The sequence below is a fragment of the Miscanthus floridulus genome, chromosome 8, assembly GCF_019320115.1.
Source record: "Miscanthus floridulus cultivar M001 chromosome 8, ASM1932011v1, whole genome shotgun sequence".
In the NCBI taxonomy this organism is placed as follows: domain Eukaryota; kingdom Viridiplantae; phylum Streptophyta; class Magnoliopsida; order Poales; family Poaceae; genus Miscanthus; species Miscanthus floridulus.
The window spans coordinates 158,433,113-158,455,563 of record NC_089587.1 but is presented as its reverse complement, the minus strand read 5'-3'; the positions used below and the strand labels follow the sequence as shown (position 1 = coordinate 158,455,563).

Genomic DNA, 22,451 nt, shown 5'->3' with positions numbered 1-22,451 from the left:
GGATTTTTAGTGCAATGGAAAATAAAACCTATCCATTTAACTTATTTTAATTGTAGGAACACATGTAAATATTTTCATTAATCAACTTGATTCATTGCTTAAGAAAGAGCATAGTATAAAACCTATATTGACTTTATATTCCGAAAATGATGCAAGTGATAGTATTAATACAATTAACTTTTTAACTGCCAAAACACATTTGATTAACATGAGAACCACTAACGCCACTGCGTAGAACACACTGAACAAAAGTAACGCGACAAGAACGGCTCGATATAAAAAGAATAAAACCTAATTTGCTTTTAGTACGAAAAATGGTGTGAGCAATAATATTAATTCAATTAATATTTATATTGAAAACTATAAACACGGGACATGGTATATAACATCGTCATCGTCTAGCATACAACGTTACAAAGCGAGCGTAGATCGGAAACATAATTAAAAACTAGATTGATTTTAATTAAAAAGACTATTAAATAAATGTTAATCAAATTAATATTTAATTATAACAGTGGATCGATTACGGAAAAGTACGGGAGTTAGAACGCAAAATGCGCGTGCACTATGCTGTGAACTCGGTCCTTGAATCGTGGACCGGGGAGGGGCTGTGAGAGCGATCCACCATGGACCATGTCCATGAAGGTGTATTTGGAGTGTATTTCTAGATTTATTTTTCTAAAGAAAATGGCCATAAAGTTAAGACACGTCATACTGATATCAGCAAGCTATCAAAAAGCGAGGCAGGAGCACGGTGCTCGGCTTGGTGCTGTGCATGCTCGTATTATTTTAAGTAACCAAAATCATTTGAAACTACTAGTTCAGATTAGTCAAATTATATATCTAATTTAGAAAGATGAGGTAAACTAATCATATTTTAATTGTAAACATATGTGTATTATTTAATCCATTCAAACTTTAACAACTTAAAAGAGAAAAGCATGTGAGCCTCTAACACGAATTTTGTACATGGAACGTGTTTAATTTAAGTATATTACAATTTGAAATATATAAGTTAACATTAATCCAATTAACATTTGCTTATGAAAGACCGAAGTTTACTTACATTATTTTTTTTCTAATTACAAAACTAGCTGTGTATAGACTAATTAAATTAATTATTTAATTATATACTAAAAACATGTGATATGAAAACTAATATCACTACTACGTAGATCTCGACGACACGAAACTAACGCAACTGGAACGAACGGAAATAGAGCTAAAACGATTAAACGGCGGAGATTAACAACTGGATGGCAAAATCGTAAATGATTGCATCTTCTTCGTCTCCATCCGTACGTACAGAACATGGACATGGAAGCTGGCCTGCTGCTTGTGGATGGGATCGGTGATGTCCGGCAGAGAGGGCAAGGGCCTCGGCCGCGGGGGCTGGCATCCACGTACGCGAGCCTCGCCCAAGCAGCAGTGGCGGTGGCTGCTGCTGTTGGCCGGCCGGAGCGAGCACAGGCAGCGTCGGCGACGTCCTGCACGCTCATGAGCAGGGGCGCGGGATCGGGCAGCGTAGGGCCACAGGCCAGGGATGGGGTGCGGGGTCTGTGCGGTGGTGGTGCAGGAGATGATGCTGCAGCGCCGGACGACGAAGAACGAAGAAGCTCCATCAGCCATGGTGGTTCCTCACCGGAGAAGAAAAAGAGAGGTTATGGAAACGATGAACGTGCACGGATTCGCGAAAAGGATGGCAAGACGGTGTAGAGAACGATGAGATCTACCTCGTGGTGGTGGTGGTCGACACCGGAACGCGATGGTTTCGCCGAAAAAAACTCCCCGAAGAGTTCGCAGGAAATCTAGCTTTTCCGAACTTCGGCGTCCGATATGCGGGGCTACGAGTGGCGGCTCGAAAAACGAGCTATACTTCTGGAATCCTCCGCGTCAAGGGCTATGCCGACATATATATACACGCAGGGTTTGGAGATTTTGGAAATCCGAGATATTTTAGGAAATAATTGATTTTCAGAATTAAAATAATTACAGAAAATCGGGAATTACTATTTAGGCTCCGAAAAATATCTCCGAGCTCCGAAAAATACTAGAAAAATTCCTAGGGATAGATGGAAGAATGAGGAACACAACCAAAGTGGTTTTAGCTCCTGAAAAAGACTTTTGCATTGATCGAGGAAAAAAGACAAAGCTCCAAGAAATAGGAATTTAATCCCAAAAAAGGTCGGAAAGATTTCCGGAAAGAGAGTAACCTGTCACATGAGGGTAAATCCTCTCTGTTCACTGTTACCTTGCTGTGCCATGCCAGATAGTTCATCCTTCGACTAGTATCAGGGCTTGTTTCTGTTTCTGTTCTTATGGAATGCTGGTTCAGTTTGGTTTGCTTTGCTCAACTATGGATAAGAAGATGCATTACATTCTCCGTGGATCTAAGCATTTTGTAAAATTTCTTGTTCATTGCTCATTTGGTCTGCAGGTGAAGAACAGATGGGCTGGAAAGACCATTGTTGACCTCTTCACTGATGAGTTCAAAGGGCGCTCCCGCGATTACTATGTATGATGCCATTATTTCCTTCGAATTTCATGTACCATACTGTTTCTTTTCATCACACGTCATTATGGTTATATTATATCATTGTCTGCCCTCCAGTCCTACTTGTAGAGAACTAGAGATATGTCCATAAGAGGCTTGCTACTGAATGGAGTTTCTGTTGTTTCTTGAATCCCATCATCTTGAACCATGCATCTTCCTTTCATGATTTAAACCTTGTGCTTCAGATTTTGATCTATGTTTTATTCATATAACTACAGTAACATTTGCATCGCTGCATCTAAGTGAAAGGTGAAATTGCTAGGTTCATGCAGTAAAGTGCGGGAGGCTTCAGGTTGATGGGCAAATGGTTCACACAGACTATATCGTGAAATCATCACAAAAGATAAGCCACTTCTTGCACAGGTCAGTCACTTCGATCAATTTTGAAATTATTACCCCCACTAAACAAATGTTCGATAATTTCGCTTCATAAATTCAACATAGATTGCTTCATACAAACAAATGTTCCAAAGATTAGGAGCAGCATAACTGTTTACAATTTACTGCAGATACATTATCCTTTACATGCTTATATATCATAAAAATGGCAAGTGAATTGACAGGTAACTAACAGATGTTTTGGTTAATGTCTCAGTTTACTCTTTCTATTGGGATTATTTTTAGCTAATAAACCATAATATAAATAAAATGTTAGTTGTACTGATGAACTGTTGTTGATTCCTTGACTTTTAAGTAGATGCCATTTAGTTTAACTTTGTGTGGCATTTTACCTTCATGTAGTTCTCTAGTCAACCAGATGCTTACTATGGCATGCCAGGAAAGCAGGAACCTAGACTCTGTGTTCTGATTTAACAAAAATAATTCGCATGTCTTTTTCTCATTTACAATTTTTTAGTTCAAGGCTTTTCTAAAGGTGATTTTTTCTTCCAGGCATGAGCCACCTGTCTTGGCGGGTGATATTTCAATACTTCAGAATGAAGTTGATGTCGTAACTATTTGCAAACCAGCTTCTGTTCCAGTAAGTTTATATTCATAATAATGTACATGAAAGTTGTTATACTAGCATACTACATGATGTATAAAATATTTATAGATCTGGTCTTATTATTACGACAATCCTATGTTCTTCAAATTGTTTCCTTTTTAAGTCTAGAGAATTTCCTGCATTACTTATTGTTATTGTTACTAATCAAGTGTATTTGTCAACATGTCACATGTTTATTAAATATGTCACCTGAACTAAAATGCATTAGGTTTTGTAGCAACACAAATTATATGTGCTAGTAAATAGTGAATACAGTACTCTTAAAGTTGTATCTGATGGGGCTTTTTTTGGCCATTTTACTGGTAGAATCTTAGATTTTTTTTCTAGTAATTTGTTATATGATCTGATGATGCCTGAGTTATCAAGTAATCATGAAGGATTCTCCTGGATGAAAGTAAATTAAGTTTGTTTGAACATGAAATCAAATCTTGATTTTAGAAGTTACTACGGGAAAACTAGAATTCCTAGGTGGAATCAGTATCATTATTCTCTGATGAAAATAGCCTCCCAAATGCTAACCAAAGAGGACATGAACTTAGGTGGTGTGTACACACATGCCTTCTGCTAACTGAGCTAGGTTTAGTACCTACAGAAATACTTAATTGCTAATTAGTGTATGTTTGGTTGAAGTCAGAACGTTATATACATAAATCTAGTGGTTCCCATTTTGTAGGTTCATCCATGTGGCCAATACCGCAAGAATACTGTAGTTGGGATTCTCCAGGCTGAGCATGGGTTAACACCCCTATTTCGTATCCTTTTGCTTTAATTATCTGATTTTTTTGTCTTTTTCTTATGATTTCTACCATTCATCATAGATGTTAGAATTCCTTTTTTTGAACGGGAATGTTAGAATTCCTTGACTACCATTTTATTTTTGCAGCAGTGCATCGGTTAGATCGTTTGGTTTCAGGCCTCCTTATATTTGCAAAAAATGCCTACAGAGCTGAATGTTTCCGGCAACAGGTAATATTAGAGACCATGTCAGTATTCTCCTTTTTATCATATTGCTTATTATGTGTGTCTGCACTCTAGCATGTGATTGTGTCCACTGTATGGAATAGAGCCGGTTGCAGTGAATGGGAAATTGGGAACAGCTCGATGGGAAGGTGAGGTTGTTCACTTAGCCACCCTGGAGCTAGGAATGCTAGATAATAGATTGAAGAGATTAAATGTTTCTTTCTTGATCTCTCAGACAAGGGCACAAGGCACTCACGTAGAGGGCGCCAATTACAATCCATTCAAGCTAACTGACTTGCTAAACAACTGATTTCTCATTTCTTGTATAAACAAACCATACCTGAGCCTGACAACCAAACTGAGCTAACTTGAAAGCAAAGCAAGTGATGCTGATGGAGCCTATCATTTAGGGGCCATCACAGTAGGTCGAGGTTCACCGAGGATACTGCAGAAGCTGGCTGTCCAGTCCGCTTGACCAAGAGCTGGTGAACACTGTCAGAGATGCGCTTGACCGTGTTCTAGCACAATAGCACTGGGATGATAACAACATAGTGTAGAGGCAGCAGTAGCAGCAGGAGTAGCTGGAGGCAGACAGAAGAACTTCTTGACGGCTCACATGGAACATGTCATGGATGTGTGCCCCTAGCGAACTCTCCAAGCGACATGCCACCGACTTCACTTGGGCTATGATCTTGTATGTCACAAAGAAGCGTGGTCACAGCTTCTTGGTGGAGTTGATCATTGAAGCCGAGGTGTGGTGACAGGCTGACAGCCTGACAGGTAACATAAGCGCAATCTGACCTAGTCTCTAAACAACAAACTCCACGTTGTGATGAACAGATGAACACGGTCGTAGTTCTTGTTGATTTGCTGAGCCTGCTACAGGTGGTGATGCACATGTGCCAGGAATTTGTCGTGGTCCTCTAGGGATTGAGCCACAGCCTCAACCTGAACATAACCTAGTTCATAAGAATGGATTGATGCTGGGTCGTGACTGTAGACAAGTGGGAATGGATCTCTTGTAGCACCATGTGGTATGAAGTGTTGTAGAAGAGTTCCTCCCATGGCACCCAGCACACCCAGTTTCGTGTCCGATCCCCAATCATACAACGAAGATACATAGCAATGATTTTGTTAACCACCCTAGAACTAGGAACAACAGATAAGAGATTGAAACAAATTGAATGTTCTGGCTTGATCTCCTAAATTAAGGGCTCCTGATATAGAGAGTGCCCTGTTACAATACATTTAAGCTAACCAACTCACTAACAAATCAGGTTCTTATATAAACAAACCAAACCTGAGCCTAACGATGAAGCCAGCTAGAAAGAAAAGCAAATAGCGCTGAAGGAGCATATTGCCTAAGGAGCTGTTGTGGTATTCTTCATGCGATGATGTTCCTAAATGCAGCTCCACATGACACTGTCTGTCTGCATTCATCTTATGATTTGCTTGTTGACGTATTTTATCCTTTTACACATTACACATTTTTCTAATTTAAGCACTGTTATCGCAGATTGAAGCTGGTCTGCTGCAAAAAGAATATGTGGCCAAGGTTGTTGGGGTTTTTCCTGATGGTGAGGTATACCGTTTATGTAATGCCGATATTTCTCCGGCCCAAAGGATAAATAGCTATTCTGTTGTGAAAATAAATAGTACAGGAAATCTGTAACATGTCAGATCTTTACTTTAATTTACTTTCTACTTATGCCCTACGTCTTAGATGCCAAGTTGTCTTATGTTGCATAAGGTTTCTTTTTTCTGAAAAACATTGAGATCCAACTAAGTTTACGAGCTGTATATTTTGTATTAAATTACTGTATGATCCAGCCAAAAAAAAAAGTTCAAGGTGACGCCTATGTGTGGGCATGCACATGCAACTAACTAGAACTACTGATGGTTCGGACTTGGACACACTGATTTGAAAGGCATCCACTTAGCCTGACTAGGAACCACCTGCACGCCTAATTGACAATTAGAGGCATGTTTGATACCGTCACTGAATCTTCTTTAGGAACTTTGTAAAAAGAATCTGCTTTGAGAACCATAATAGATTGCTGGAAAGTTCTTGCCAGTGTTCTAAGCATTTCAAATATATTTGTTTCGCATACATAAGCGCTAATGTATATCTATCTGAACGAGTTTCTTTTCAGCAAACTGTTGATGCCAATGTAAATTTCAATGCACGGGATGGAAGGAGTACCGTGGAGGTCTGTAAGCAATTAATAATCTTGTTGTGCATGTTTTTGTTTGGCAATATGTTGGAGCAATTGCTGAATCTCTCTTTCCCTCCCTCCTTTCAAACAAAGCATATTGCTGTCAGTGCAATTCTAGGCTGGTACAGATTGCTTTGTAGATGTTAACAATGTCTATAATTTATCAGATAATTTGTACCATATTTAATGTTACTTCATTAAAACCTTGTATGTTCTAAGTCAGGAATATAAAATAAGAAAGAAATTTCATATTATCCCTGTAGAGATATCATTTTCTTTTGTTTTTCCCAAATAGCAGGTCAAACAACATACCACTATTTACTTATGCAAACCACATGCAAGATTTGATAGAACTATGTGTGCACTTAGCTAAAGAAATACTGTTCTGAAGCACGAATCTGAGTACAATTTCTGAAATTCAGATTAGTGGTGGTGCTGGTGAAGAACCAAATGGAAAACAAGCACTCACCAGGTTTCAAAGGATTTGCACTGATGGGACACACAGTATTGTCTTGTGCAAACCTGTGACTGGTCGAACTCACCAGGTATTTTCTCTGAATTGTGTTCATTGCAATGCATTTGAGTATACTAGTGGTCAGATGCATTTTACAGTGGAACAACAAACAACATGATAACTTGCCACTCAGTCTAGATTTAATAAATTAATAGTTTAAGAAATTAATAGATATGGTGCATGACCTGTGTCCCCAGTCCACACATATTAAATTTCATGGTCAAATCAGTATGCAGATATGCAACTTGCCTCTACAGTACAGATGAAATAAATATGCATATATCATGGATTTGTGTCCTTTTGGTGGATTTTGGAACAGTTCATCATAGTTCAGGGATAGGGATGGTCCCATTGCGGCACCAGAGTTGCATTTTGAGAAGGAATTCCCAAGTTTGAATTGTTAAAACCATGTGAAGTATTTTTTATTCATGCTCCCAGCTCCAACAATCATGCACAAATGCTTATTTTCTCAATCGTAAAGGCTATATCTTGGGAACTTGGTATTGCCTATCACTAGTCATTGTAGACATATTTACCCTTCCAGTAAAACATGAATAATGCATAGTTTTCACATACTATCTAAAACACAAGCCTTCATCCATTTTCTACCAATTGTTATAGAGGCATTTACCTGTATACCATTATAAAAGATTGTAATTACCTGCAAGCCACTAAAAAGTTTGTGCGGTCATATGTGCCACTGACCGAAACTTTTTTGTCACCCACGCCATTCCGTCCATCTTCTGTCCAATTGTCATCGTTTAGCTACCCTGACATGTGGGCCCAGTCAGTAAAGATGTTCAAAATGCCCCTCTCCCTCCGTACCTTATCCTGTCCTTCCTCTTCTCCTTCACCCGATCCACCTAGCCGCCCGTAGCATCCTCTCGCGCCATCCATCGCCCGGCGGGGCCACGTCCCTGCCCCGTGCTAGCCCACCCCGACCGCCTCCTCCCGTGCCGCCCTCCGCCGACTGCTTCTCGCCAGGCCACGCCGCTGCCCCGCCGTCGCTTTCTCGTGCCTGCGGCCCTGCTCGCTCTGGTCGTCGTCTGCTGGAGCCGCCGCCGCCTGCTTGAGTCGTGCCCTGCTTGCTCATGCCATCGTTTCTATTGCAGGCGTGTCCTTCTTCAATAGACGCAGCGGCAGGGGATCGGGCTCGGCTTGCCAAATCCCGGCCGGTGGCGGCCAGCGGTCGTGGGGGCGAGGCCGCTGCGCGGCGCGGTAGTAGGCCGCACCCGAGGGGCCTCAGCTCGCGCTGCGACGACCGGGGTGTTCCGGCGTCGGTGGCGAACAGGAACGGAGAGCGGCGCACGCGCGGGGAGATGGGGAAGGCGAGGAATCAGCTAGTTAGGGTGGAGGAGGCTTGGAGGAGCGAGCTCTCGGTGGTGTACTGGCTGCGGCCGGCGGCGGCGTTCGTTGGCCCCTGACGCCACCCAGCTCGGCGAGCTAGCGCTGTGCGTGGAGGACAACGCGGCGGACGCGACAGCGGGGCTGGTTTGGCGCTGCGGCTGAGAAGATACTCCAGATCAAGAAAGCCGAAGGAGAGGCGGAATCCAAGTGCCTGGCTGGCGTGGGTATTGCAAGGCAGCGTCAGGCCATTGTGGACGGGCTGAGGGACAGTGTGCTCGCCTTCTCAAAGAAGGTTCCAGGCACCACAGCCAAGGACATCATGGACATGGCCTCCTCCAAGCCCTCTTCAGTGTTCATCCCCCATGGTCCTGGAGCTGTCAAGTATGTAGCGGTGCAGATAAGAGATGGCCTCCTGCAGGCTAATCTGCAGTGAGAGGATCCTCAGAAAAAAAGGATTGATTCTGATTCGCAAAGCAGTACCGAGGACATCGGTCCTTGTGGTGCTATAAAATTGCTAATATAAAGCAAAACTTGCTTGGTTTGTAAAAGCATAGTAGGCTTTACTGTACTTGTGAGTGAACCTGGGTATCCAAATCCTGTCTGCTATTTGGTGATCTTCTATGCTGTATATGGATAATCCTTTGGGTCAGACGCCCGAGTAGGCATCTTGGAATCTCATTTGCGGCATATTTCACTTTGATTCGGTCTAGGGCCGCTGCAACAAAGTTGTCATTCCCCCTAAGCTCTACGACTTTTATTAAGGGGTCAGGGTCATTTGCGCTTCATATTAGCAGGCTAATTAAGCCCCAAGTTGACACTATCAGACGAATGCCAAAGCCACAGGACTAGGGAGTGGCACGGGAGGAAAATGCACAACTTTCAGCAAGGTACTCTAGCCAGAGGGCAATTTATGACTTTTCGTAGCTCCATTTGACACCGTTAGTAGCAGATGTCGACGGAATGACGTGTACGACAAAAAAGTTTCGAGCAGTGGCACCTATGACCGCTCGAACTTTTTAGTGGCTTGTAGGCAATTGCAATATTTTATAATGGCATACAGGTAAAAGCCTCATTGTTATAGGCACTAGAACTGTAGAACCATGAAATGGCTCCTATCGTGTTGACTCATAGTCCTCATTTAAGCTATAGCTTCATGCCCAATGTATTGCAGTATTGCTTAATTCACTGACGTGCACCAGTTTGCCTTTTTTTGTCCTTTTCTTTTTGCAAGGGATGATGCCATGATGGTCTTGGTACTAACAGCCTGTTCGGCTGGCTGGGCTGGATCGTGGATTATTTAAGTGCTGGCTGATTTAGCTAGTTTGGTGTGAGAGAAAAATACTGTTCCAGCCTTATAATCCACGATCATATACGATCGTTTACGACCTGCCGAACAGGCTGTAATCTGGCTACTGAATTCTTTTTTCTTTAAAATTGTGTTTTCTTATGCTTTGCATGTAACTATATATGCTGATATATTTGTATCGTTTGCATAATGCCCTGATATGTTTGAAATGTAGATAAGGGTGCATCTAAAGCACGCTAGTTATCCAATAGCTAATGATGAGCTGTACCTATCGGGGAACTTTTGTCCACGATCAACAAAAGGAACAAGTGCCAGTAAAGAAATTGCACCATCAGATCCAGACAATAGTGCTGTTGATCATGGCAGCAAAGATGCAGAAACAGATGTGGAGTTTGATATCGACCCCATGTGCACAAACTGTCCAAATCTTGCACCAGCATGGGTGAGTGCTTACTGTTGCTTAACAATTTTTTTTTGTTAGTACTTGATGTTTAGGGTTGCCAATAAAGAGTTTGATTAGAGAACAAATTTTTCCAAGAAGTGCTTTATGGTAGGATGTTAGATTGTGTATTCTTTGTTGAAATGCTTTTCTGTTGGGCAGTTATGATGGAGATGAGGAAGGACTATGGTTGCATTGTGTGCGGTACACTGGTCCTGATTGGAGCTACGAATGCCCTTATCCTGACTGGGCGTTCCTTGGTAGCTGTGTCAACAAAGAAGATGAAGTCATGATGTAGTTCATGGTGAGTTGTAAGCCCATCAAACTGAACAATCGAATAGTATTGTTTTGGCGTGCCCTATGATTCGGGGTTCCGAGGTTTTCATTCAAAATCAAACACACTAAGTCCGGTTTTCCTCCCGGGCTTCTCATTCAGCCAATCCCACGGTTCAGACCTTAATCCACTCCTTAAAATTCAACATACATTAGCGCTCCCTCCTTTGATTGGTTCCATGTCTACGGGCGTTCCTGTGTTGTGACGTCCCTGCTTTGAAAAAATATATATTGGAATTTAAATACCATTGTGTGAGTGAAGTGATACCACAGACAGAACAGACGTTGGAAGTTCTGAACTTGCATGTGACCAAGCTGCAGGATGTATTTGCTAGCAGCAGAGGTGAAGACAATTGCAGAGTCTAAGCTACAGCCAAAACAGATGAGTCCGACAGGGTGGGTCCTTGGCTTCTTGCATGCATATTACATTATTACTAGAGTAGACAGAATTCCCTCTGTTCCAAACTATACACGTTTTGACTTTTATATATGCATTGTTTTTGCTATGTATTTAGAGTTTTAGACATGCACTATCTAAGTGCATACTAAAAGCTAGTATAAATCTAGAAAAGTCAAAATATCTTATAATTTAAAATGGAGGGAGTAACATGGAACATAACACTGCATGGTGGCAATCATAAAAAAAAGGGTCTCGAAAATCTAATCGTTTTCAAGCTAACTGCTGCCCGAGCTAGGTGCCGAAATAAAAAAATCTGAAGCAGAAAACTTACACCCCTCTTTCACAATATTTGTTCACAGCACATATATGTTGAAGTATTAGTTCAAGTAAAATTATAAAAATGAATGTGAAATAACCGTTCATGACATATTAAAAAAAAGAGTTGTCTCATCCCAGTCTTAAATTCGTAAATCGTCCGTTTAGATCCTTAAACTTGTATGTTCGTGTTATCTCGGGTATAAATCACCCGCTTTAAATCCTCAAACTTATTCGGCCATGTTATCTCGGTTCCTAAATAGCGGACTCGCCCGTTTGGCAACTCGCTAATCGCCTATTTTGGTACTCAATCTCTATTCGTGCTTGGCTTTAAGACCTAAACATAGATCTAGAATTTGAATAGGTGATTTGCAAGTTTAGGAATCGGGATGATAGGGGCGAACAAGTTTAAGGACCTAAATAGGTAATTTGTGAGTATAAGGATTGGGATGACATAATTGAACAGGTTTGAGGACCGCAGTTGGTCTTTACTTTTAAATAAAAACATTCACTCAGGGTTATGCTTGTAAGTCGTTCTATTTTTTCTAGTTACATAGCTTTTACTATGTATCTAGATATATATACTATAGCCCTCGTTTGCTTCACTGAAAAAACAAGCCGAAACACTATTCTGGTTGATTTGTTATGAGAGAGAAAACACTGTTTCGGCTGAAAAAGCAAGCTGAAAAGTACGGATTATAAGACAAGTGAATAGGGCCTATGTCGAACACGTCATAAAAGTTAGCTTGAAAAGCCGGAACAGCTTACCATTTAAAAAAGAGGGAGTATTAGAAATATGAGGAGTCGTTGTGGGTAGCTTGTGTCATGGTTAAAGTTAAAGGAAGGGGGTGGAGGAAATTAAGAGTGGTGGTTTCAGAAGGCAGATGTCTGTCAATATGTAGAGCATTGGGTGAGCTTCAGATGTCGTCAATATGTAGAGCATTGGGTGAGCTTCTGCTTTGGCTTACTAGCAGAACTAATGGTGATGAAAGGGTGTTAGAAGTTGGAGCACTTTATAGTCACAACTTTTGATAGCCGGTTCAGTACAATACCATGTGCGACCTTTTAGGGCCGACGGTGATAACTACTCTTGCCGCTAGATCAACTTATAATGCAGAAGCAATACGAACCCTGATTATCACCGCCGGCTATTATGATTAACCGGCTTTCACCTTTGGTTCGAATGGCCCCTTTGCCTTATTGCCTTATTGCCTTATTGGCCTTGGAACTGGCGGGTGAAACAATTTCGCCGTCTGTTATTTAATAAACGATTGTGATAAGGGTGCTGGGATAACCATTTATGTAGTAGTGTTGATCTTCATGGTGTCTGTTGGACTTCTTGTAGGTCTTCTAAGGTCTTCATATAGCAGCTTCTATTGTCTTGCTTGTGGTGTTGATGTAACACCTCCCGTACAAATCTGTTTATATAGTCCAGCTCCGCAGGTGGAACTAGCCTGCATACGCGTAGCACTTCTCTTACGCTTTCATTCTCGCTTCATGTAAAAGGGTTAGCCCAGGGATACTACGTTTGGAACGACATGGATTATAAGCTGGCCCTCACTCTCCTAAACTTTCTAGGTGATACTAAACCCACCAGCTATAACTCCTCACGTGCCACATGGCCTAGGGCCAACTTCACGACTAGTACAGGCTACTAATAGACCGGGGTGTTACATTTCATCACTTTGGTCCCATCGTTGTCTAAGTCCAAGCCAACCTTGCATCCATTTAAACTATACCTTGTATACTAGCAAATATTATTAGTCCAAATAGTCATATTGTCACTCAAACACTAGAATCACTTAACGGCCCATGCAAGGTGCCATTTTCCTTACACACTTGATTCCAAGAAAGAAGAGCTAGAAGAGCAATGGATTTGAGAACCCAATGCAAAATCCAACACATCCAATGAAATCCGGTGCGAAAATGACTCACCCTTCCGCACAGGCACATGAAGTAGCGTCAGCTCGGGTTCCCTTCGCTCCCTGAGATCCAATGCCACCTTCACGTCGCATTAGCACATCATCGTAGGCTCATACTTCGTTGGGCCCTACCTGTACGGGATGGGAGAGGAGGATGCGCCACGGCCATGTATACTTGGCCAAACGGCCCAGGCCCGATGGGCCAGCACTAGCACGTCACGATAAAGCATGGCCCGAGCACGGCTCGGCCCGAGGCCTATCGTGCCCGTGCCTGACACGGCCTGGTGATAGTGTCGTGCCTGGGCCGCAACTTTGGCCCGCAGTGCTGGCCCGGGCACGGCACGGTTAATGGGTTGGCATGACGCCGGCCCGATTATTTCCACCGTTAGATGCTCTGAGGATAGATGCTAACCGTTGGATGCATTTTGAGCCATATATATAAACGTCACACCCTTCTAAACCCTAGCTCCTCAGCCTCCATCTCTCTCGATCTCTCACTGCGCCGCTCCCTGTCTCTCCCTGTACCGATCTCCCACTCTCCCAGCGCCCTCAGGCCCCAGCGCCCGCGCGGCGGCATGCGCATACTCTCCCCACGGCAGCGGTCGCGCGGCTGGCGGCGCATCCCCACGGCGGCGGCGCGTGGCTGGCGGTGCATCCACATGCCGGCGGCGCGCGACGCATCCACGACGGCGGCGGCGATGTGGCTGCAGCGACCTCGTGCGACGGCGGCGTCTACAGGCCGACACGGGCATGCGCAGGCTGCCGTGCCTAGCAGCACGACACGACACGGCTAATAACCTGTAGTGCCGTGCCTGGGCCGGGATGCCGGCACGGCAGCACTACGCGGCACGGCACGATAGCGCCGCCGTGCCCCATCGTGCCGTGCCCTGCCATGCCATGCCAGTGCCGTGCCGTGCCTGTGCGGCTCGTTTGGCCATGTATCCGGCCATGGCGTGGTGTAGATGAGCGGGGTTGCTCAAGCTCTAGGAAGAGGCATGACAGCCCGCTTTGGGTGCTCCACTCCAAATCCTAACACAATCTCTCCAGCGCGCGGACGTTTTGGTCCGTGAGGTGTGAGGGAGAGGATAAGGGGGAGGGGAACCTGACATGTGGGCCCTGGCTGAGTCAACATGTTGATTGGGCATGGACGTCCTATGTGGTAGTCAAAACCAGGTCAAAGGGGTGGCATGGCCATTTATGCCCAGCTTTCAAAGTTAAGCGGTCAAAGATTCCTGGTTTTGGAGTTGAGTAGTCAATCACGGACTAGAGTGGTAGTTCGACAGCCTAAAAACAGACTTTTCCCTAGAAAATATCCAAACATATCTAAAAGTTTCAGGAAAAAACCTTAGAGGTTGATTGGTATTATAAGGAACTAAAAAGTTTTAGAAGCTTCAAATAAACTAGTAATAATAAAATAAAAAGTGAAAGGACAAGTTTAGAAGCTTTAAACAAGCGATAAAATAGAAAAGAAATATGAAAGGGCTACAAAAATTTACAACCTCGATTCCAAATGTAAGTAGTTTATTTTATGATTATGTCAAACTTTTTTTTTCTAACTTGGTCCATTAGTATATGAAAAGTTACAGAGATTTACAACTCATGCTTTGATTTTACTAAATTTATGTTGAAAATATTTTCACATTGTATAATTGTCACTATTTTACAAAATTATCAGTCAAAGTGTCACGTTGGAGACTAGGACCCCTGTCCTAATTGGAGTTATGTTTGAATCGGAGAGTATACTAAATTAACCAGGGTAAATATAGGTCCGTGGCCGTGCCATGCAAGGTCGGGGAAGGTAAATATGAAGTGAATATTGATGGAGGGGCATGGCCTCAAGAGCCTAACTGCAAAAAGAATCTGCCTCCTTAAGGGCTTCTAAAAATATTGGTCTAGAGAATCCGCCCCCTAAAATAATCCTTTTATAGTGCCCGTACCCATTCCGCAACCCCACACACAATAAAAAAAAACGACTATATATAAATCATCTAAAAAAACGACTATAAATGCAAGAGCCTCTAGTACTAAATCGATAGTAAAAAAGTCATCTCGAGAGGTCGTTGCTGTGATCTTAAGTTCTTAACCCGGATTTGGACATGATTCACCTGAGAGTAACGAGGTGCATGAGACCAGGCAGCTTTAGTACTACCCATGCATTTGTGTCGAGGCAAAAGCACTCGGGCCTTGTTTAGATGTCATCAAAATTCTAAGTTTTTTCACTCTCTCTCCATCACATTAATTTTTAGTCGCTTGTATGGAGTATTAAATGTAGGTAAAAAAAATAACTAATTACACAGTTTAGTTGAAAATCACGAGATGAATCTTTTGAGCCTAGTTGGTCCACGATTGGACAATATTTACTAAATAAGACGAAAGTGGTACTATTTATTGGGACATGCATATAGAAAATAAAAGTGCCCTAGAAAACACAAAGCGAGCACGCAAAGAGTGAAGCAAGTACAAAAAAAAAATATAAATAAAACAAGTGAGAAAAGGAAAATCCGTGGAAGATACGTATCGCCGCCCATGGGAAAGCTCGTGAGGGACGCATCAGATCACCTGCATGCATGCACTGCCCGGACGCACGTCGTCGTCCATCTGATCCTCTCCTCGGCTGGGTGCTCCGCCCTTTGCTTACTGCGACGCAGTGCAATTAACTTGGCACGGTGCTCGTACAGGTCTCATGTTACCCACTCACAACTCACAAGCCTGCTTTTTTCTCATGCGCGAGGCGACTTTTCGATCCGACGGCCTGCATGGAAAGTGCATTCGCATGGAGATCGGGAGCCTTCGCTGTGCATGCATGCAGAAAAGATTGGACTGCAAAACCCCTTCCGAGTTCCGAATCCTAATTAATTTAGCTTGACGTCAAGTACATCACCGTCGTGCTCACTGCTCATTGCTCAAGCGCTTTTCTTCGCAGAGGTTGAAGGTTCCCCTAATCTCCTTCGAGCAGACTACACATGCACCTTAATTACTTCTTCCCAATTTCCGAATATAATGTGTGTGCACTTCTGAATTTCTAATACATAATATTTAATATTACCAATTAGAGGCCTCTACTGCATTAACAGGGGACACGCAAATCAGGTTTCTGAAGGCAGACGACTCTCCCACTACTTCTAGTCAATCGTCATCGTTGATAATGGCAACAGCAGAGTCGGGGACATTTGTCCACCTCTCAAAACCAAATAAAAACACAAAAAAGCTCGCCGCTAGCCCGCCATCGTATTTGCCTCACTTTGTTCCTTCAGCCTCATTCAATTGCTTCCCACTCATGAAATCACTCCAATACTCTTGCTGATGTGGGTATTCTATCCATTCTGGCTTGATGCCCTTCCTTACATATATTGGGAGGTCAGGTAGTACCTAAAATACTTGAATGAGTTGCCCATGATAAAGAATGCCCGATCCTTGACCACCTCTTCATCAAACCCATCAGGAAAAACAAACAGGTCCTTCAGCCTCTCCCAACAAAGATTCTTCATACTAGATGGAACCGCCCATTCGCTGCCCTTTTATTTCCAGTACCTATACTTGATGGGTATGCATGTTGTCCTTCACTAACATCCTGATGACCATATTGTAAGGCCCCATGACACCAAATGGCACCACAGGTTCTCTAGCCTGATCCAACTCGATGATAAATTGTTTACTGGTGCGCAACTTGCTCTACCCTCGCCTAGCCTGGCGCCTAGGAGGTCTATCTGATGTGGTTGTCTTACTCTCGGTGGGAGCTTGCTCCTACACATATTGATCAAATACTCACGGCTGTAAGATTATTCTACATATAATAGAGTAATTGAATTAGCTACGGCTATACACAGATGGATTACCTCGCCGATTCCCCCAAGGTCGAGGTACCATGAAGGGGATGGCTCCATAGGTTCTTTGGCCAGATCCAACTCGGTGATTACCCCAGTGCCTAGCAGGGCTATCTTCTGTGGTTGTGTTACTCTTGGTGGGAACTTGCTCCTGCACATATAGATCAAATACTCAGGCTTTAAGATTGTACTATATATGATAGAGTAATTGTCTCAGTTACGGAAATACGTAGATGGATTACCCCGTCGATTCCTATAAGATCAACGTACGATGAAGGGGACGGCGGGAAGACACCCTCAGGCACTGGTACTTCATGAGCAATGAGCCTTGCTTTTTTTTTCTACGTAAAACAGGAGGGGTTCACCCTTGATGGGATTTTTTAAAACGAGCTGTGCATATACTACTGCCACCCTTGTAAAAGTCCTAAAAGAACACAATGTTGTCAAGCCATTCAATTCAAAAGTCAAAACATAGCGAAAAATGACTTGATGCTAACTAGCAAGCTCCCACCGAGAACATTCAAAATATGTGTACACATAACCAAACTAAGAACTTCATAGGTGATGACGAACCTTGCGATGAAGGTGTTGTACAAGCCGTTTTGGACCTGTACAAATAAAGCAAGTCTTGTTCAACACCAGATGCACGCTCAAGCTCCAGATGAGTACATATTAATGCTGTGAACTCAATAAAATATGAGCAAACAAAGTAGTTCTGGCCATGCCTGGTACTCGGTTGCATTTACAATGTCTTTTTACATATTTATAATGCCTTATTACTATATTTACAAAGAATTCTTCACATATATTATTAGACACAGTGATGTAATTTGGGGATAACACAACTTCTATTCTATGGACTGCAGATCTCAAAGAGATATATGCCAAATTGTTCAGAAAAAATTACAAGTTATTTCTATGGATTGCAGATCTTAGAGAATGAAATGCCAAATTGTTCAGAGAAAAATTACAAATTATTTCTATGGATTGCAGATCTCAGAGAAATATATGCCAAATTGTTCACAAATATGAGAGATAGAACATAACAAAACGCAGATGCAAACAGATGTAATGGATCGGAAGCTCAAAGAACAAATGCCGATAATATCTGATGGTCACAAAATCACGTGTTAGGGATGTCCAAAACAACCGAATGCCAGTTAGCTTTTCTCTAAAAGGTACTGAATGAAAACTAAAAGCTACTACGGATTTACCCATATGATAGTTCTACTTCCAAATAGAGGTCTACAAAATGTTATCTTTAACTATTGACCCTAAATGGAATGAAAACACAATGAGCAAAAAGAGTTGTTGTTCTACAACAGGATGGAGGATAGGTTAGACTCAAAGGGGACTAGGGCCAATCCAAAGTTTGTTTACCTCAGATGTGCGGGAAACAGCAACCGGAGAGATGGAATTGGATGGCCAGCAAAACGGATAGCAGGCTCGACTGCCGTCGATGAACGGTGGAGTGGGGTTGGGGGAGCCGACAAATGGTGGAGAGGGGTAGGGGGAGCTGGCGAACTATGACTGCGAACTGGATTTATGGAGGAGAGCGGGCGGAAAGGCAGGGCGACGAATGAGAGGGAAGTGGCTCCAGCGAACAGTGGAGTAGGGTGGGGGAGCCGGCGAACGGCGCTATGAACCGGATTTATGGCGGAGAGCGGGTGGAACGGCAGCAACGGGAAGGGCGACGGCGAGCGGGGAGCGGCTCCATTCTAAGTGGGGCGGGAATGGAAAATTTGGGGAAAAGTTTTTACCACGCCACTTATATACCGGGTTCATTTACACCGCCGGTCGGAACCGTAGGATAGCGGTGCTACGTCAAACATCACCGTCGGTCCCACCGTGGACTGCGAACAAACAAATGGAAGCGGACACTTAGCCAGAACCTTAGCAGAAATGATGTTTTCCACTTAGCCATATTTGGGGGGGGGGGGACAACCGTATCAAATACTAAGACCCAATTGCCATGTTTTCGAAGCACTTTAGAAAATCTAATTTTGGTTGCCAAATCAATATTATTGGTTGATACTTGATACTCAAAATTGCCATTATGAAATATATTGGTTGTGGCCAAAATTTGCGACTGCCTAATTGGTTTGTTGCCAAAATTTACATTCTAATGTAGGAACCAGGCAACTCAAACATTGTACTAGCTAGTACTTTAGGAGAGTTAATATCACTAATATGACATGACTTCTATTACATTATAAGAGCAGCGCCATCCCACTGCTCGAAGTCATTTTCATACTAACTTACATCCTACTTCTACATGACTTTACAATATAAGATCAGTGTCATCCCACTAATCGAAGTCATGATTGCTAATCTAGATATAGATCCCATGTGAATTGGCACAAGTCGAGCGGGTACATAGAACTCCTGGCGACGAATGAATGGCACGCTCATTACTGACCAGATTCATGGTAGCAGAAGTGTTGACGGTCACTAACACTAATTATAAACCGTCAACATAACCTGCATATAATACTTAATTCCATCACCAAACATAGGTTTAGGGATTTAAACTAATAAATTCCATGAGTTTTGATGAATCTATGTTTTCAGCAGGGTTTATCCTAAAAACCGTCAAGGTAGACCTATTTGTCAAAGTAAATCATGATTATTCGCAGGCGTAAATAGCACCAGAAGGTTCCAGAGGACTCCAGAGGGCACTCCACCGAAACCTAGCTTGTGGCACTATCGGGTGGGGCCGACTGGCCCTACCTACATGCTGACCGGTCTCCTGTCCCCACCTGGCAGCCCCTCCTTCGAATATTGGTTCTCCACCACCTTAAAGATCGCATCTACGCTGTTTATTCAAGTTAGTTTGATCTGAGGGTCTAGAATTGACACTACCCGCCTATATATACGGTCCTATACCCCCCTCCGGAGAGCCATCCTAAAACCCTAATTCATATCCTCCTCATTAGAATCAGAGCCAGCTATCAAGAGAAGATTAGTCCTCCACAGAATCTAGTCTTATAAATAGAAATAGTGAGATAGAGAGTGAGGGAAGAGTTTGGAGGTGGTGTCGGCCTGTCGGTGCTCTCTCTATAGCTTGTACCTTGGTGGATCCAAGTTTGACTTGAGCTAGCCTATGAGATTTCTCTGGTAATCAACTTCTGATTCTAGTAAGCAACTTGTTTATATTGTTCATTAGGATCGTGACTCTTTTAAGTGCTTTATTCTCTTCCTAGAGGGAGTAAAGTATTAATCGTAAGTGTAAGCATGGTGCTTAGACTTGGGTTAATCGTGGATGCACCCTACATTCCAGGATCGGTGGTAGATCGTGAAGTAGCATTAGAACAGCAAGTGTGACACATTCATTGAGTCCTTTCTAGTCCACCCCCTATTTGTAAGCCAAGTAGGACCCTAGTTATGAAGGAAAGCATCCTCTACTGGTGTCTTTCCCTAGTAATATCCCTAGGTGAATAGTAGAAGACATAGCTTACTAAAGTCAGAACTAGAGAACCTTAGTTATCCTCTCTATGCTCCTATTTATCCTAACCTTGTTGCTACCCCTAGTTAAGTCAGACCGTAGTTAGTCTCACACGTTTCCCTATGGATACTGATACTTGGAATACTTCCGGGTGAAAGTTACAGTGGTATTCGTGCGCTTGTGGATTTATCTATGTGCGTTAATAAATACCAACAGGAAGCCAGCCCTTATTCCTCGCCAGGCCATGGTGGTGGCTCCTCTTCTTGTCGTCCTGGGCGTTGGAGTTCATGATCCCCAGGATGTGGTTTTTGGCCACGTCCTAGGTCCACTGCCGATTCACCAGATGGGGGCAGATGGGGCAGCGCAACTGCCCATCTATGTTGATGATGAGTAGCTGGTGACCCCTTATGATGGGTGTCATGTACCCATGAAGGAGATCATCCTTGGAGTTAGTGCTGGCATAGTCCGGGGAGTGCAGAAATGGCAACTGCAGGGAGGGGGATCGCGCCGACGAGGGTGAACGGGAGGGCGGTGCCGGTGTGGGCGAATGGGAGGGTGGCATCAGTGCTGATGAGGGCGAATGGGAGCACACCGTGACCATTGGTGCTGATGAGGGTGAACGGGAGTGCGTTGAGACCGTCGGTGCCAGCGAGGTCGATGGTGCCGAAGATGCCGGAGCACCATAAATCACACAGGAGGGCAACAGAAGCTGCAAGCAGGGAGAGCGGGAGGGTGATGGATGAGCCAGAGACCAGCATGAATGGTTGGGAGGCGGACGAGAACGGGAGTGGGAGGTTGACATGGTGAAGCGATGGGGATTGGGGAGGGCATGGGTGGCGGAGTTGCAGTAGAGGGTGAGGAGAATGGGGTTTCTCAATAGGCCAAGCGTGTGCGGGTGGAGAAATGGGTACTGGGTGTTTTAATAATGGGAGCGGCCCTCTGCTTTAATCGTGAAATGATGGGGAGAGTTGGAGCGGTGCCTTAGGAACCGAATCGCATTGTTTTGGGCTAAGCTGTCCAGATCACGTGCAACGTCGAGGATCAAGTGCTACAGTGCAACAGTCCAATGACCTGTATCAAATGTTGAGACCCAATTGCCATGTTTTCATGGCACTTTAGAAACTCTAATTTTGGTTTTAGGGGATAGGATTTCATCCTTGGGTTTTTGCATTCCGCGACACATTTTTTGGCTCCGGGTGCAAAGAAATGCAGATATATTACTCATACATATAGCTAGTGTTACCAATATGTGAAGGGTTCTAGAGTCTGTACCCTCAGGTTTAGGGTGAACGATGAAGTGATCATTTTTAAATATTTTAATCCACTAGTTATTTGAACTCACAAATAGTTGTGGACCAACAGGTCTCAGGTTCGATCCCTATGTGGGACAACATTTTTTTGCCTTTTTTCCTAGTTTATAGACGCAGCTACCCTTTTTTAAACATTAAAACCACCCATGTTTTGGCATTTTCCAGTGGGCTACTCTAGAAATTCTAAGTTACAAGACCGAAATGGACTGCATAGGGATTGGCTACTTTGGTGCTTCAATAGTTGCATGTCTTCTTTTTTCTTCTATTCTTTCATTCTGAATTTTTGTCGCATTTTCATACACGGTTTACGCGGTTCGCACAGGTTCGGAGGATGACCATTGACTTCCCCAAGACGTTCGACATCCCCGCGCCGTGGAACCTTCAAGAATGGAGTGCTCATAAAATCCCAAGAGGGTTTTTTGGAACTCACCTTGCTCCACTCTGATCCCCCTCCCTTGAGCTCTGCTCTGTCGTGACGTCGCTCTCCGAGCTGAGGATCCATCTTTTGCTGCCATAGCGTGTTTCCTTGTTCCATGGAGAAGCTCTCGACGGATGTGGCT

General features: G+C 43.4%; 1 protein-coding gene across 1 annotated transcript; it reads left to right on the top strand.

Moving 5' to 3' along the window:
* Nucleotides 1–1,311: 1,311 nt before the first annotated feature.
* Nucleotides 1,312–10,510, top strand: LOC136470066 (RNA pseudouridine synthase 7-like). The gene is made up of 11 exons (XM_066468035.1): nucleotides 1,312–1,710; nucleotides 2,438–2,515; nucleotides 2,817–2,917; nucleotides 3,446–3,533; nucleotides 4,234–4,312; nucleotides 4,444–4,526; nucleotides 6,037–6,102; nucleotides 6,674–6,730; nucleotides 7,159–7,281; nucleotides 10,118–10,345; nucleotides 10,505–10,510. The coding sequence occupies exons 1-11, from the start codon at nucleotides 1,312–1,314 to the stop codon at nucleotides 10,508–10,510; spliced, it is 1,308 nt and encodes a 435-aa protein (XP_066324132.1).
* The last annotated feature ends 11,941 nt before the right edge of the window (nucleotides 10,511–22,451 follow it).